At 37.0% G+C, this 16,008-nt stretch overlaps 1 protein-coding gene across 1 annotated transcript in view; it reads right to left on the bottom strand.

Annotated features, from left to right (window-relative positions):
• The window catches only part of ADGRV1 (adhesion G protein-coupled receptor V1), a gene marked incomplete at its 5' end in the record, with an annotated part of 466,202 nt that overhangs the window by 312,698 nt on the left and 137,496 nt on the right, over nucleotides 1-16,008 (bottom strand). Inside the window, 7 exons of the mRNA XM_090278998.1 lie at nucleotides 1,190-1,333; nucleotides 6,662-7,135; nucleotides 8,182-8,331; nucleotides 9,869-10,108; nucleotides 12,116-12,335; nucleotides 13,470-13,671; nucleotides 14,432-14,580. Coding sequence (XP_090135124.1) covers nucleotides 1,190-1,333; nucleotides 6,662-7,135; nucleotides 8,182-8,331; nucleotides 9,869-10,108; nucleotides 12,116-12,335; nucleotides 13,470-13,671; nucleotides 14,432-14,580 — 1,579 coding nt within the window. The remainder of the gene's footprint in view (nucleotides 1-1,189; nucleotides 1,334-6,661; nucleotides 7,136-8,181; nucleotides 8,332-9,868; nucleotides 10,109-12,115; nucleotides 12,336-13,469; nucleotides 13,672-14,431; nucleotides 14,581-16,008) is intronic.

Here is a 16,008-nt window from a genome sequence, read left to right as displayed (position 1 = left end):
ATTCCTCTCAGTTACTTTTAATGTGGGTGGATTCCTTTTTAACAGACCAAGCAGTTCTCAAGGGAGGAACTGAATGACCAGAGACCCTGTTGCATGAGCTGCTGGCCAGACCTGCCCACACTCCTGCCCTTCACCTGTATAGATTGCATGTCTGCATCCTGGGCCAGGCCTGTCTCAGTCAAGCCAAAGAAGCTCCCAGTCATGAGGAGGATGCAATGATTCCTCATAATGATTTCAAAAATACGTACATTACCACAGCCTGAGACGACAGCCCTGTCTTGTTCCTACACTGACTGAATCAGCCTATACAGGAAGTAAACCCCTCAAGCTGTCTTTTGTTCTCATGGAATTCATGCAGTGATGAGGAAAGGATCGTTTCTACAATGAGCTCAGGTGGAAGATCCAAATGCTCAGGTACAACTCTGACACAGGCTCTCACTACTATACCTATATCAGCACAAACTTGCACAGGAAAAAGAGCCTTGAAAATTAAAGGCAAAAACTCAGAAGGTTAGTAAATGAAAAAGTATGAAATATTAACTGATGTTTCATTCTAATTTTAATTATTTAGCATAAAATACCTCAATATTCAATATCAGGAAAATAAAACCTGGAAATTCTGACTCTAGGTGACTTATTTTAAAAATTCTATACCTTACATTTAAATTTTACAAGAGACAAACTTTCTAATTTCCAAAAATACATTATTCTATCTAATGTCAAAAATTGACAAATTATTTTCACATAATACATTCATAACGTCTACTTTGATATTCATAGTATTACTTAAATTTTAATTTTGTTTTTAATTTCTTTAAATTTTTTCAGTTACAGTTGACATACAATATTATATTTGTTTCAGGTGTACAACATAATGATTAGACATTAATATACTTTATGAAGTCATCACCTCGGTAAGTCTAGTACTCACCTGACACCACACATGGTTATTACAGTGTTATTGACTATATTCCCCATGCTGTACTTTACATCTCCATGATTGTTTTAATAACTGGCAATCTGTAATTCTTAACCCTTTACCTTGGTCACCCACCCTACCGCCAGATGGGAAGATTACCTAGATTTAAGGAAATAGTAAGTCTTAAGAAATTCTTTCTGAATCTTGATCCTTCCTATAAAAGTTGCCCTTGAGTTTTTTCCCAGATAGTATCACACCAGGATCAATTACCTGAGAATTGGCAGCTTTCTCAGGGACAGGAAGGGCAGCAGATTTTGCTTCCTGGAGAATCTTTGGCATGCCATAGAAACGTCCGCCAACAAGCTTCACAGTCACCAGTTGCAAAGTAAAATAAGAGCCCAGTGATAGAAAGACCTACAAACAAAAAGTATCCATGACATTTTTGGTAGTAAAAAAATAATAATTTTCAGAGAAAACTACTAACATTTGGCATAAGTCATTAGCACACTGTCTCAGGATACATTTGTATCAGTTTAATCAATCTATGCCCTTTCCCCAATGTTATAAAACAATTTACTGTTATGAAGACAGTGGGGTGAAGAGTGATAGTAACACATTATAAAAAACACAAATTTGCAAATTCTCCATGTGTTCTCAAAAGGCGTCAGGAATGATGAGGCTCACGAGAGGTAGTATTAGTGATAGAATCACATGCTACAGGAATGGAAAGAGCTCACAGCTGAACAGTGTCAGCCCCTAAAACCAGCAAAACTCAATTCTTTCTTCTTCATTGATAGTAACTAAGCACTCTGATATTTACTCAAAATGGATAATCTAGGTATATTTATTATTTGAATATTTGACAAATAATTGCTAACACTGTGTATTAAATCATAAATTTTCAAAGCTTTAGAAACCCGCCCAATAGGGAACTCCTGGATTTTTAAATTTGTGGTTTCTAAGTTTTTTTTAAATATACATTTTCCCATAGAAATAGTGTTGATAATGGATAAGCCCCCAAACTACCCCATAAACTGAAAGATAACTAAAAATTGTGTACATCTTTACTGAATGTAAAAACAACCATTTCTGTGGAGTTGTTCTTTGTTTAAAGATAATTAATGCCCTTAAACATATATCACACCCCCAAATGTGTAAAATATTATGACATAGTGGTCTCAAATGCTGTGCAACATGAGGATAACAGATGCTGCACTCATTTAATCAATCTTCATTTTTGTCAAAATGAACATTGACTGAACATGAATCATAGGTCAAGTGCTAAGGAAACAGAAATAAATCACAGTGTCCTGACTTCCATCACATGTCTCCCACCGCTCCGCTAACTGGGTGCCCCTTCTTCCCCGTGCAGTTCACTGGCTGCACAGCTAAGGATTTTTATCCCTATTTCCTAAAGAATAAAGGGCCAGGCTCCCAGTCCTGTGGGCCTCCCCACCCGGCTCCTCTGTTCATGAGCCCAGCCAGCACACACAGACTTGTGTGACGTAGCAAATCCCCAGGGCACAGTAACTGAAGAGTCAGGTTGAACAGTAGTAACAGCAAACTTGAGAAAAAGCTGGTTTTCCTACATAAGAAAAGCAGGTAAATTAATCTGAAGAGGAATGCGAAGGATTTTAGGAGTGGTCAGGTTCTGCAGTATGCTCTTCTATTTCCTGACCTAGGACTGGAGCACCAATATTATTCTACATATTTCCCATGATTCTTGATCGCATTTCAGCACAAATAGAAAGAATTCACAGCCCCATAATATCCTGTGCACATTTCAAAACCTGCTTATCCACATCTTTGTAACTGGTGGTTAATGGGCCTTCTGCACTAGACAAGGATCAACATGATGACGGGGACTGTGTCTCTGTCACCTTTGTACCTGCTGTGCTTATCACAATGGCTGGCACAGAGTGAGTGCTCAGAAAATGGTGGAATAAATGACTCAACCACACATGCAAAATTTTTCTTGCATTCTAGCTTAAATACTTCTAAACTTACACTTGTTTCTTTAGTGGGCTAATGATTCTGATCATCAGTATGTACCTCACAGAAGAAGTTTGCTGTTAACCAGGGGAGGCAACAGGCTACACTTCTAGGTCCCGATGTGTCCCGGCACCAAGAGTCCTCTAGTTTTCAGAGCTTAGTGGAAAGTGATTCTGTTCAAAGACCCCTGTCCTTCTCTGTGGCTGACCTGTCCAAAGTCCTAACTTTTACCGGGCGGGTGGCAAAGGTAGAACTGTGTGTAATTCCTCATTAATACCTTTCCAACCTCGAAAAGCAATACATTATATCCAGGATGTGCAGGAAGAGGGGGACCACTAAAAACCCTAACCTTGGTTTAAGTACATGTCATCCTTGTCCAAAACACTTACCCTCGAACACTAATCCACACACCACCACCTAATACAATCTACATCCAGTCTTACACCACAATCCTGGAATATGAGAGAACGAAGAAACCTATGCAATTTTAAACATGTTAACAAATAACATTAACATAAGGACATAAAAGAAAGCTTTCATGTATGCATAGGTAGTCAATTTTGTTACTCTCTATTGAAAATAGAAATTAAAAAATAATTAAACCAGGTTCAAAAAAGCTGTTGAAGAATTCAGATGATTCAAATAGGTATTAGGAAAGCTAAGTGTCTTTATAAATAATGTCACTAAGTTTTTAAAATGAAATGCAAAGAGAACTACCATCTTTCAAAATGTTCCATGTAGGACTCACAACAGACAATGTCAGAGTTAGATCAATGGTTTTGCTTCATGTAATATATAACACATATTTTGGTTTTCCTGTACATAGTCTGAGAATAATTTTGTACTTTCCACATTGCTTAGTAGAATAACGGAATGACCTAATCTTCACTGTGCCATCTCTTAGTGTCCAGTGAAATCTTACTGTAAATACAAGATATATAAAACAAAACAATTCCTAGAAAAGCTGAAGGAAATGTTCCCTTGTGTTCATTAGCAGGTTATAACTTGAATGTGTTTAGAAGGTGATGTTACATAGATATGTATGCAAAAATGTTTCAAGTGATTGTGTAATTATATAATTACATTATGTAATTTAAGCACACTGTATTAAAAAAAAAAAAACTCTGGTCATTTGTAAACAAGACTTTATAAAATGACATTCTAATTAAATTAATCCACCACTTATTTTCCCAGCTTTGCATTCTATACCTGTCTTGAGAATTTTTGGATATACGAAACAGAGGCTAGAAATTGATACAACTGACCCACAGCATTGGGTCTATTTCCCAAAGAACTACAGGGGCATAGGAATAATTACGCAACTGATGTTTCATTAAAAAGCCTCCCTTTTTCTGCTTTATTAAACAAAAAAAGTAAAAATTTGGGTACACAATAGATCAAAAGGCTACACAGGCCCTGGCTGGTATGGCTTAGTTGATTGGAGTGTCGTCCCATAAACCGAAAGCCATCAGTTTGATTTCCAGTCAGGGCACATACCTAGGCTGACGGTGAGCTCCCCAGCTGGGGCGTGTACAGGAGGCAACGAATAGATGTTTCTCTCTCACGTTGATGTTTCTCTTTTTCTCCTTCCCTCCCCTTTCTCTAAAATCAATAAGCATGTCCTCGAGTGAGGGTAAGGAAAAGGTTACGTTGTAGGTACAAATTAGTATAACACACTTGTTGCTTATTCTGAATAGCAGCCTATTTCCTATGGATCATAGTTTATATGAAACTAATATAATCAATTACTGAGTGGGCTACACTCAGTGAAATATAAGTAAGAAACTGCTTCATTTTTCTCCTAATACTGCTTTGTGGGGTTTCTTTCCACTATTTGTTGACAACGCTGTGGGTAAATCTCAGAGGTTTTCTGTTACTTTCAGGAAGGTAAAGGCCAGACCTACGTCAATCAAAACTTCCACCATGCATACGGTTAAAGCTCCTGTTTATTCCAGTTTTTGTTATTGTTGTTCATTTGCTTGTTTTTGATTCATGGTTCAGGATCTACAGTGGGAAAGAGGTCACGACATGATGTTTCAGTACCCCTTCTGTCCCCCTTGACCTTTCCACCAATCTCTGGCACTTCCAAGGTTTGGGACAGAAGAGGGCTGCTTTGAGAGAGAATGACAAAACATTGCCTCACTGCTGTAGTCCTTTCTTGCCTAACGCTGGCTGACTTCTATCCTCCCATGAAGACAGGCACCCAAATTCTGAGCCTTTCATGGAACTGATGTGGGTTTTCCTCAAAGATTTCAGAATTCCACTCCTCACCATTCTTCCAGAAATGATAAGCTTTTTGAGATTTTCTCTAAGCTTCACAATCCATGCTGCAGATTTTTCTCAAGACTATTCTAATTGGGTTACCCTTGGGGCAGCCTTTCTCAAGCAGGAGGTAATTAATCCCTAGTGCCATAATGCATCTCATGTATGAAATAAATTAACTTCTCTCCTATGTATATCGAATGATACTAGTTATGTACCATCCTCAGAAGGGTTAAGACCAAGAGTCACTCTGCCCTGGCTGGGAGGCTCAGTTGGTCAGAGCATCTTACCATACACCAAAAGGTTGTGGGTTCAATCCCTGGTCAGGGCACATTACTAGGTTGAGGTTCGATCCCCAGTCAGGGAGCCTACAAGAAGCAACAAACCGATGTTTCTCTCTCTCTCCCCCTCTCTCCCTCCTTACCTCCATACCTCTCTCTTTAAAATCAATAAACATATCCTCAAGTGAGGATTAAAGTCACTCAAATCATTTTCTATGGTTCAGACTGAGAAAGGCTGCTGAGGTATCTACTTGACTCATAGGAAATCCACACATTCTTGTCACACTCACCCCAAATGTTTGCCAGAGCAGTCTACTGCCTTCTCTCTTTATTACCATCACAGAAAATCAGAGCTGATTTCCTCCGCTCCAGATTTGCAAGCAGAGAAGCAGGTACCAGTCTCTGTTCTGATGTAGCCCCTCCAAACTCCAGGGAGCTATGTCAGTCCACAAGAAAGGCTAAATTTCTCTTGTTCAACAAGTTTCCTGTGTGTATGTGCACATGTGTGTGCATATGTGTACATCAGGGTGTATATGCATAGCACTGAAATAATTTCTAGAATATTCTAAGTACTAAATAAATGCCTGACACTATCTAGACAAAATATTTTCCCTCCAAATTGAAATATATTTATTCACCTATAATCTGCAAATACTTCACTTCTATGTCTTATGCAATACAGTAGTTTCTCTCTATATCGCAGTTCACTTATCATGGCCTCATTGTATCACAGGATTTTTAAAAATATTATATTTAATAATTTATCGCAGATTTTTTGCTATTTCGCAGGATTTTGCGGTACTATATACGTATGTTGTTAAAGTTACGTAGGTTTAAGAGTGTAGAACATGTTTAAGAACATAAGTAGTGTTTATAAAAGTGTGGAAAAAGTTAGTAAGGAAGTGGGAAAGGTTAATAAGGGACTGGGAACAGTTTATAAGTGTGTGGGAAGGGTTTATAAAGCCTTAAAATATATATAAATACTAAAATAAATGTAATGTTCCTGCTTCGTGGATTTTCACCTATCGTGGGGGGGGGTCTAGAATGTAATACTCGCGATAAGTGAGGGAATACTGTAATTACTATGCATTTTTCATGGTTACATTTAAATATATGAATATGATTTAAACTGATCATGAGGTAAGTCTGGGATCTCACTGAAGAGGTTTGATTGGAATGATCAGGACTCTAAAGAAATACTACAAACCTGACTCTTTACTGGCACCGTATCCACTTGGTATCTGGCACCATGATTAATCACCAGCTGCCTCTCAGCATTCTCTGTAACAACTGGCTGCTCCTTGTGATCAGATGATATTCGATATCCAACAGCCACATCTCCAAAAGTTCCAGCCAGCCTGGTCACATTAATTTGGATGAATCTCCTAAGGTTCTGCTCAATAAGCACTGACTGGCGATGTGCATACAGAGCAAACACTCCATGTGGGTCATCACTTGCAGAAACAGAGAACTGTGTGATGCATTTTTCCAGATCCAGTTCTGCTCCTCCCTCTACAGAAACAAGCTGGATCACATACACTTCTTCTATCTCAGGTACATCATCTGGTAGCAAGTGAATATCAAAGCTCACTTCACTCTCTCCATCAGCAATGGTGAAAAATCCTTTTGTGGAAAGAAAGTCTCCAGTAATATCAAACTGACTGCTTATTTCCCAGTAAACCTAAAATAAAAGGGAAAAAAAAGCTAGCAAAGTTATGTAACTCAGTAAATTGAATCAAAATCCTTTAAATTATGTTTTCCTTTCTAATATACAAAAGGAAATATTAATTGTGCAGCATTATATATCAAAGTCAAAATCTCCAAGCAGTTTGTTAGTTTAGAAAGTACAGAGGAGTGATGTCTGTATCATGAAAGTATATTAACTCTTTCAGGCTGTCATATGCAACTTGCAGGACAAGATTACAAAATCTCCTTTTACCTTCTTCTAAAATTATAACAATTTGAAGAGACAATAAAGAGCAAGTTAACTTTAAAATGCCGGTATCACAAATATTCAATAGTGAACCATAGACTATATCTGAGGGTAAAAAGTGAGTAATCTAATGCTTCATATCAGAATTTTTGTTTTTTAACCACAAGAAAATACCTATTACATTTCTTAGAATTAAGAGTTATTTCTCAAGTATTTTCAGCCTCCAGACAATAAAGATTCAATTGAGCAAGTGCCAGTTACAGGAAAAGAAGTAACCTCATAGAGAAATTTCACAAAATGTTTTCTGAGAAAACAAGTAACCTAGATCTATTAGACAAGTATCTTGATGATTTACAAGGGCATCCTCAAATGTATCAATAAATACACAAGTGTAACCTCTTAAAAATCAGTTGCTAGGTGAAAACAATTATATTGAGAAATAAGGCCCTGGAGAATATATTAAGTATTTACAAAAATCATTCAGAGAGTTAAGTAGAAAAAGCTTCATGTTACAGCAAACAAGAAAATACAAAATCATGTAGTCATACTCTTCATGATTAAGTGTGAGGAAGGTCTCTTTCATCTAAGTGTAACAGAATGTAGAGACTGCTGGAGGTTGATGCTGGCTGGGCAGCCCAACGGTTCTTAAAGGAACCTACTCAGCTTTTCTGAAAACTCATGTCACTTGGGTTTGGGAAAACCTTTAACCAGAACAACACAGTTTCTTTGTCCTTCTCAACCACATTTGTTAAGCAACTTGTTACACTACTTAAAAGTCAAATGAAAAATTATACCTTAATCTCTCCAAAAACACCCTTTACTCTTTTGACAAAGAAAGTAATGATCAGAGGCCCTTCCAGAGCTGATGGCTCCGAGTAGGTCTTCACAGATAAAGACTCAGGAGCAAATTGGACCACTCCATTGGGATCACCAAACTTTTGTATCTAAAACAGAAACAGCAGAGTGAATGACATATTTAACAACTATGAGTAAAAATACATCATCTAACTTATCAATACACAGATAGCTGAAGAAATGGAAGAAACAGAGAAATAATACTTAAATATAATGTACCTAGCTATATGATTTTTTCAAATGTTCTTTGCAACACTGATTGTTACCTAAAACAAGTACATTCTTATTCCCCAAAGACAATGCAAATAAGTGTCTGGAAAACTACAATTTGTAGAATCTCAGAAGGATAGTACTTTGATGCCTCAGTTTAGGTTTATCTGCCTTCATTTGTTTTATATAACCAGTTAATTTTGGCTAACTTCTTTCTACCAGTTATAATACAATGTGGAGAGTGGCAAAAAGCCCCGTGATGCTTAGATTTATGTGTCAATGTACAGATTTGCACCAAATCGTTTGGTCAAACACTAGTCCAGATGTTCCTGCGAAGGTATTTTGTAAATGTGATTAATATTTACCATGAGTTGACTTTAAGTAAAGGAGGTTATCCTCAACAATGTGAGTGAACCTCAACCAATCAGTCGAAGGCCTTAAGAGCAAATACTAAAGTTTCAAGAGAAGACATTCTGCCTCAACTTAGAAATCCTGTGTGAGTTTCCAGCCTGCTGGCTGACCTCACAAAATTCAAAGAAAAGACTGCAACTTCAACTCTTTCCTGGATTGTCTGCCTGCTAGACTGCCTGTTTGCTATTTCTTTTTCACCAAATTGATCTGGGAAAAGAGATAGCTTGTTCAGATTCTGCCATACTCTGTTTTGGAATCCTTTATGGGAGTACGAAATAGTCATCTGCCAAGACTGTCAACCTCTTCATCCCCTCAAAATTTCAATATAAGAAAACCCAGAGCTTGCTGAGCTTGTTGGTTCCCACAAAGTAAATCAATCAATCAATCAATCAAATTTCTCTCTCTCTCTCTCTCCCTTTCCCCCACTTTCCATCCCTCTCTCTCGATTTCTCTGGTAAAATATAACTGATACGGACCCAAGAAAAGAGTATTTTCCAAACTTAAAAGATGTCTATATCTCTGAATTGTTTTCAGTAGCCTTGGTCCAAGCACTTTCTGCCCTGATGGACTAGGTAGTTCATATCAAATATGCTAAATTCAAATCTAATCTAACATATCATTGTGCTAATTGAACAAGTACCATTCTTCCTTCACACAATCTGACTCTTAACTAGTTAATAATTTTTATGTATTTTGATGGCAAAGATATCCACTGTCTAGAATATATCACAAATACCTGCTTCCTAAAACTGGCAAGTAGCTCCCAAAACACCCCATTGTCTTGAAGACTTTAAAATAAGTATTTATCACTACATTAAAGCCTTCTTAGAAATAATGCCAATAATCAGGCTATGTAAGAAACTAAGAGAACTATCATAGGAATTATTTAACTTCATTTGGTTTTATAACTTCCAATTGATCATGAGCCTGTAGAGTTTCAAAAATGCAAATGCATTTTCTCATAACTTCATCAAAAATTTTTTGGGAAAATAAAGTCAAACTTACTGTTAACGTAACATCTTTAGCTCTGGAGTGTAATTTAGCTTCTCCTTTCACAAGTTTAAGTTTAATAACAAAAGTCTCTTCAACTTCAATTTCTTCATGAGGATAGACTGTCAGAATTATGGTTCTCGTTCCACCTTCTCCCTCTCCAAAATAGAAGGAACCGCTCACTGGGTCTGCAATGTCTCTGTTCTGTGGTGGTAAGGCATCCTGCGAATTGGGTCCTACTACCTCCCAGTTCACCTGCAGGATGTTTTGTTTTGTTTTGTTTTTAATAAATGAGATCAGTTTTATGCCAAGAATTACTTTGCAGGATATGGAGTATTTAAAAAATGCACATATACATGAAAATTTTTCTAGAATATCTCTAGAAAATCCCTGTTATTAACTCAAAATTTTAAACAATGATATTTATGTACATTTTTCATGAATAACAATGTCTAACAGGAAAAGAGAAATATGAATACCTGGTCATTTTTCACTATCACAGGAAAACAAAAAGAAATATTAAAAAATTAAATATATAAGCACAACATTGTCTTGCTGTGTGCACAGGTTGTGTCAATCAAAACCTATTTAAATAATAAAACCACATGAAAAGTCTGCTGTGTGTGCAAACTCTTCTAAATATATTTAAATAAACTCCTAGTATAAAATGAACAGACATTTTTCATTACCTGTTATAAGGAACAAAATTTTCATATTATAACAAATGCATTTTTACAAGTTGCTATAATTTAAAATTGTATGCTTTTCAATATCTACGAAGGAAACTGGGCATTTCTCTTTGCTTTGACGTTTCATCAGCAGTGTACACAATCAATGACCTTCTTTTTCTTAAAACATTGTGTCTTGCATCTCTTGACTTACAGATACTCACGTGATACATGCCTTCCTGGCTCTCCTCTTTCTGTACTTCTCAATCTTCTTTGCTGGCTGTCCTTCCTCAGATCCCTAAATGCTGGGAGCCTGGGACTCAGGTCTGTATCCTTCCCATCTTTCTATGCTCCTTAGGCCTCATAGGTTTAAATGTCTGCGTTTGCGCCAACACCTTCCCTGTCTGCAGCCCTAACCCCTCCCACAAAGCCTGTACTTGCACATCCCCCTGACTACCTGACCCCTCTATGGGATATCTCGCAGCTATCTCAAATGAACATGGCCAAAATGGAATGCTTGATTCTCTCCCAAGCTGCAGCACTTCAGTGAACAGCACTATGGTATAACCACTTATTAACCACTTACCCTTGATTCTTTTCTATTCCTCAGCCTCCACTACCACTAGCCCAACAAGTTCTTCTTCCAAATCATACTCCATGTCTACTCACTTCTCGCCATCTCCACCTCCACCCTTGTCTGAGCTGACGGCTTTGCCCTGGACAATAGTGGGCAAATGCCTTCTAACTGCCCATCCGGCTTCTCATCTGGCTTCTTGAGAGTCCATTTTCCTCACAACTGTCCTAAGTGAGCTGTTTAAAATGACAACCCAGTGACATCAACATTAGTTCCTTGCTTAAAACTTCCTAATGGCATCCTATTTGCACTTAGAATACAATCTTTAACCTGTGTCAGGAGGTTCTCTTGATCAAACACCTTCTAAACCCATGATCTATCCTATGCTGTGATCCGAGCACCTCCAAGCCACTCACAACATGAACCTCTCCAGACCTCAAACATGCTGGGCTGGTAGATCTGCGTTGGCCTTTCCTCTCCCCAAACACTTATCATTCTAACAATGAACAAAGACATGACCACCTGTTTCTCACCATCCAGCTTTCTGTTTGAACATCACATCCTCACCATCCAATTTACAGTAGCCAGCAGGTTATTAGTGGTCGTCTCTTTGATTTCACACTCCTGCAAAGCACTTAGTGTTACCCGATCATCTTCCTTCTATTTATTTGTGTATTGCTCTAAAAACTTCATGAGAACAGAGAGAATGTCTGTCTTGTTCACCAGTGTGTTCTCAGTGCCCACAACAGGTAAAGCACTCAACAAATACTTGAATTCATGCATTGTACCAGAATCCATCATAAAAATTTTAATATGCTCTCAAGAATTCTAAGGATAGCTGTATGCTGAGGAAAACTATATGCTTCACAGGACTTGGAAGCTACTTTACAACTACTAAGTAATGAATAAATATCATTGATAGTGAATAAATAAATGAATATATTTGAGGCATAAGAAAAATCCAATGCCAAACTGAACTACCAAAAATTATTTTTAAAACCATGGGAATAATAACTGTACCTGAATCTCTCCTAAAAGTCCTCCAGTGCGCTCCAGCACCAAGAATAAAGTCATTGTGGAATTGGGATTAGGAAGAGATATTCTGCTTTGATTAAGAAATCTTACGACGCCAAACGGAGAGTCACTCTTGGTGATCATGATTCTGCTCACTAGGTGGCGCCCAAGGACCGCTCCTCCAGTAGCTCCAACAAGCAGAATTTCAATGGGCTCCGCAAAGGCACTGCATAGCAAGAAGGAGTGAAATTCTGAGTCTAAATACTTTTAAATAACTCTAAAATCCAAATAACTACTCGTTTTCCTAATTGGTCATACATATTCAAGGCACAGTAGTCACACACAAAGTAGGAAGAAAAAGGTGCTCAGCTAAAGGCATAAATGATCAACTGCAATATTATATAACCTGGGCTGGTCAAGACTTTTTTCTCTTTTTAATTGCTTAATGAATTAAGGATGTGAATTTCAGAATGTTTCTAAATCTGATTAGACTTTCAAGTCTAAGGTAAAAAAAAATATTACTCCTGTATTTACAATCATAATGGTTTCCCCATCCCTTTCCCTGCCCCAGTGCACAGCCCCTGTCCCTCACCCCCACAATTTATCACTTCTCAGTGACCACATATATAATCTAAAATTCTGTTACAAGTGCAAAACCTAGGTAAGGACTGGAACACAATATTCATGTTTTCTGTATTCCCGTACTACAGTAATTTTCCATCCTTTGCAGTTTCACTTTTCAAGGTTTCAGTTACCTCCAGCCAAGTGAGGTCTGAAAATATTAAATGAAAAATTCCAGAAATAGCAATTTATAAGTTTTAAATTTCACACCATTCTAAGTAGCATGACAATCTCCCACTGACCAACCCGGTCCCTCCCAAATGCAACATGAATCACCCATTTGTCCAGTGTATGTATAAGCTACCCACTTCTAGTCACTTAGTAGTCATCTAGGTTGTCAGATGGACTGTCTCAGTATCACAGTGTTTTATTCAAGTAACCCACATAGTAGCTTAACACTACGTCACACACATGCCTGTGTTATTCTCCTCACTTCATCTCTTCACAAAGGCACTGTGTCATCTCACATTGTAAGAAGGGTAAGTAGAATACAATTAAGATATTTTATTTTAGTATATTGTTATAATTATTCTATTTTATCACTAGTTATTGTTGTTAACCTCTTGCTGTGCCTAAATTATAAATTAAACTTTACCATGGTATATATAGGAAAAAACATAGTATATATAGGGCTCAGTACTATCTGTGGTTTCAGGCATCCACTAGGGGTCTTAGAATATATCCCTTGTGGATAAGGGTGGGGGGAGGGACTACTGTATTTCTATCACTAAATAGTTACCTTTCATTGTCATCAATGATGGAGACATTTATAAAACTTAAGCTCTGCCCATGATGAAACGTGACCGAATCACCATGCAGCACAAAATTGATGCCAGCAGCAACCGCAGAGGAGCTCTGAGAGATGAAATCAGCCGTCACACTGCCATGGGTTCCATGCAGCCTCACCACTGGAATCATGATCATCCCGGCGTCCTCCTCCACTGCAATAGGCATTTCCCATTAACTAGTGCACCAGACACAGCAACTCACTTTTACAAGATTCCGTCAAATTAAGCATGGCAATTAAATATAATGGTACAGTGCAGTGTTAAGTACTCAATTTGTCCATATTCGTTTATCACTTTAAAAAATGATTGTTGAACATTTCATGAATTGTTTTTAGGAGAAATAAGATTTGTCAGAAGTTGAAAGCTACAGGGAACAGTATAATTAAGAATTTAAATAGCCTATGTAATCGTCAGCATAGGCATTTCCCCTCCACGTACCACATACAAATAAATAAAAGGTGTTTTATTAGAAAGTGGATATTCACTGATTTCTAATCACAAAGACAATTAAATATTGCATAAGTCAAAAATATATTCACAAAAATCCTTAAAATATGAATATTTCAGTAATCCTCAGGTTAAACATAATTTCCCTAAATTGCCTTGTTCCTAACCATCCAGCTTTGGCACACATAGTAGTAAGGTTCAAGATTGCCAAAGTAACTCAAAATACATTTTTAAATAAATGTATAAATAAATTAAGGCATACACAAATTCATATAAAGTTATATATGTACATGTGTGTATATACACATGCATATACATATAAAGGTATATAAGTACAAGTGTGTATACACACACACCCCAGACAGAGAAGATGTACATATGAGAATTCACAGTAATAATATCGAGCTCAGGTATCCTGTAATTCAGGAAATGGCAGTAAATTTATAAATAAGGTTACTGAACCTACCTTCAAAGGCAGTATACCTTGGGTCAAATTCAATGATGCCCTCTGCATTATCATTTTTCATTATTATGATTTGGACAGTGGAGATGTTTCCTATTTCAGGAGGCTGATCTACTTGAAGTCCATTTTCGTGGATGGCAAAATCATACCCTCTTGCAGTCATAAAAAATAAAATGAGTACATAATTTGCTAGCATGAATTGAATGGTCCTCTTAGCTCCTATAACTTAGTCCTATTATGAATTTTAATACTTTTTAAATTTCCCAACACTAAAATACTCCTTTTTTTTAACCCCCTGAAATGTAGTTTGAAACAGATTTCTGTGCTGCCCATAATTATCACTGCCTGCATGAAACCCAAACTAATATAAAGTTATTAAACTTAGGCAACGGGGAGATAATACAACTATAAGGGAATTAGGAAGAAGTTGTAAAATGAAACTCTGGGGCTAGGAATGCACTGCTGAACACACTACAGTAATGAACCAAAACCGTAACACACATTAAAATGCAGAGTATGCAGAGATGGAGACCCGCTGTACTAGAAATTTACAGTGTTAGGTGAGAGAGTTACTTCAAAGAAATAATGAGTGTTATGCCACAAAAGGAATTTCAAGCTATACCTTCAAGATTCAAGAAAATATTTTAATATCTTCAGAAAACAATTACAGTCAATGTCTCTGTTCTCTAATAGAGGTGGTAGTTTATTTGTCTAATGACATTTATGCAAAGGAATTTTTTTTAGATTGATATATATTCCTATTAAAGAAAAGTTCTGACTTCTGGAGTTTTATATCACTTTAGTCCCTGAAGTTAAAAAATGGCAATAAGTCATTTTAGCCCTCCTTCAATTTCCAAATTCTATTTACCTGGTATTTTTATCCCACCTTGTTTCAAAAGGTTGAAAGCTGATTAATAAGTTTATACATAAAGCAAAATTAGAAAAAGGGAATTAAATATTAAACGATAAGAGTAACTGTTATCAGTAGTCTGTGATGGGTTGTAGATAAACAGTGCATTTTCCTGATATTGGGAAAAATGAATTTATAACTTTTCAGATCAAAGGAAGAAATTTATCTGGAAGGTAAAAGTTGTGTCTCCAGAAGTAAACTTAATGTAGAAATTGCTTAAAGGGTAGTACAGAGAGGGCAAATGCCTCAAGTCCTTTTTAGTCAATAACACTGATCGGATCTCACATTTAATGAGCTTTTACCAAATTTTACCTATTTAAATAATGAGTGATCATGTCAAATTTTAACACATTTAATATCAGTACAAATTCATTCCCATCATCAGACACAGAATCATCTCTGGGAAATTTAAGATCTGAAGTATATGCAATCCCACACTATTTTTTTCCAGGTTGAATATACTCCACCTAAGTCACTTAGTGAAATATTTTAGTTTTTAAAAGGTTTCAAAGCATAGCATTTATATAAAATGCAAAAATGTTTCCATGCACAAGAAAATTTCCCTTAGAAGTTAAATAAATGCAGACATGACTCTAGTGGAAGATGTGGTGAAAGCCGTCAGTGTGGAGGCAGGTGCCCCTTGGGCGGCCCCACCTCTGGGAACCTCAGC

Source organism: Furipterus horrens, unplaced genomic scaffold (genome assembly GCF_987537825.1).
Source record: "Furipterus horrens unplaced genomic scaffold, mFurHor1.1.pri manual_scaffold_5, whole genome shotgun sequence".
NCBI classification, from domain to species: domain Eukaryota; kingdom Metazoa; phylum Chordata; class Mammalia; order Chiroptera; family Furipteridae; genus Furipterus; species Furipterus horrens.
The sequence above is the reverse complement of the archived record's forward strand: the minus strand, read 5'-3'. Positions and strand labels throughout refer to the sequence as shown.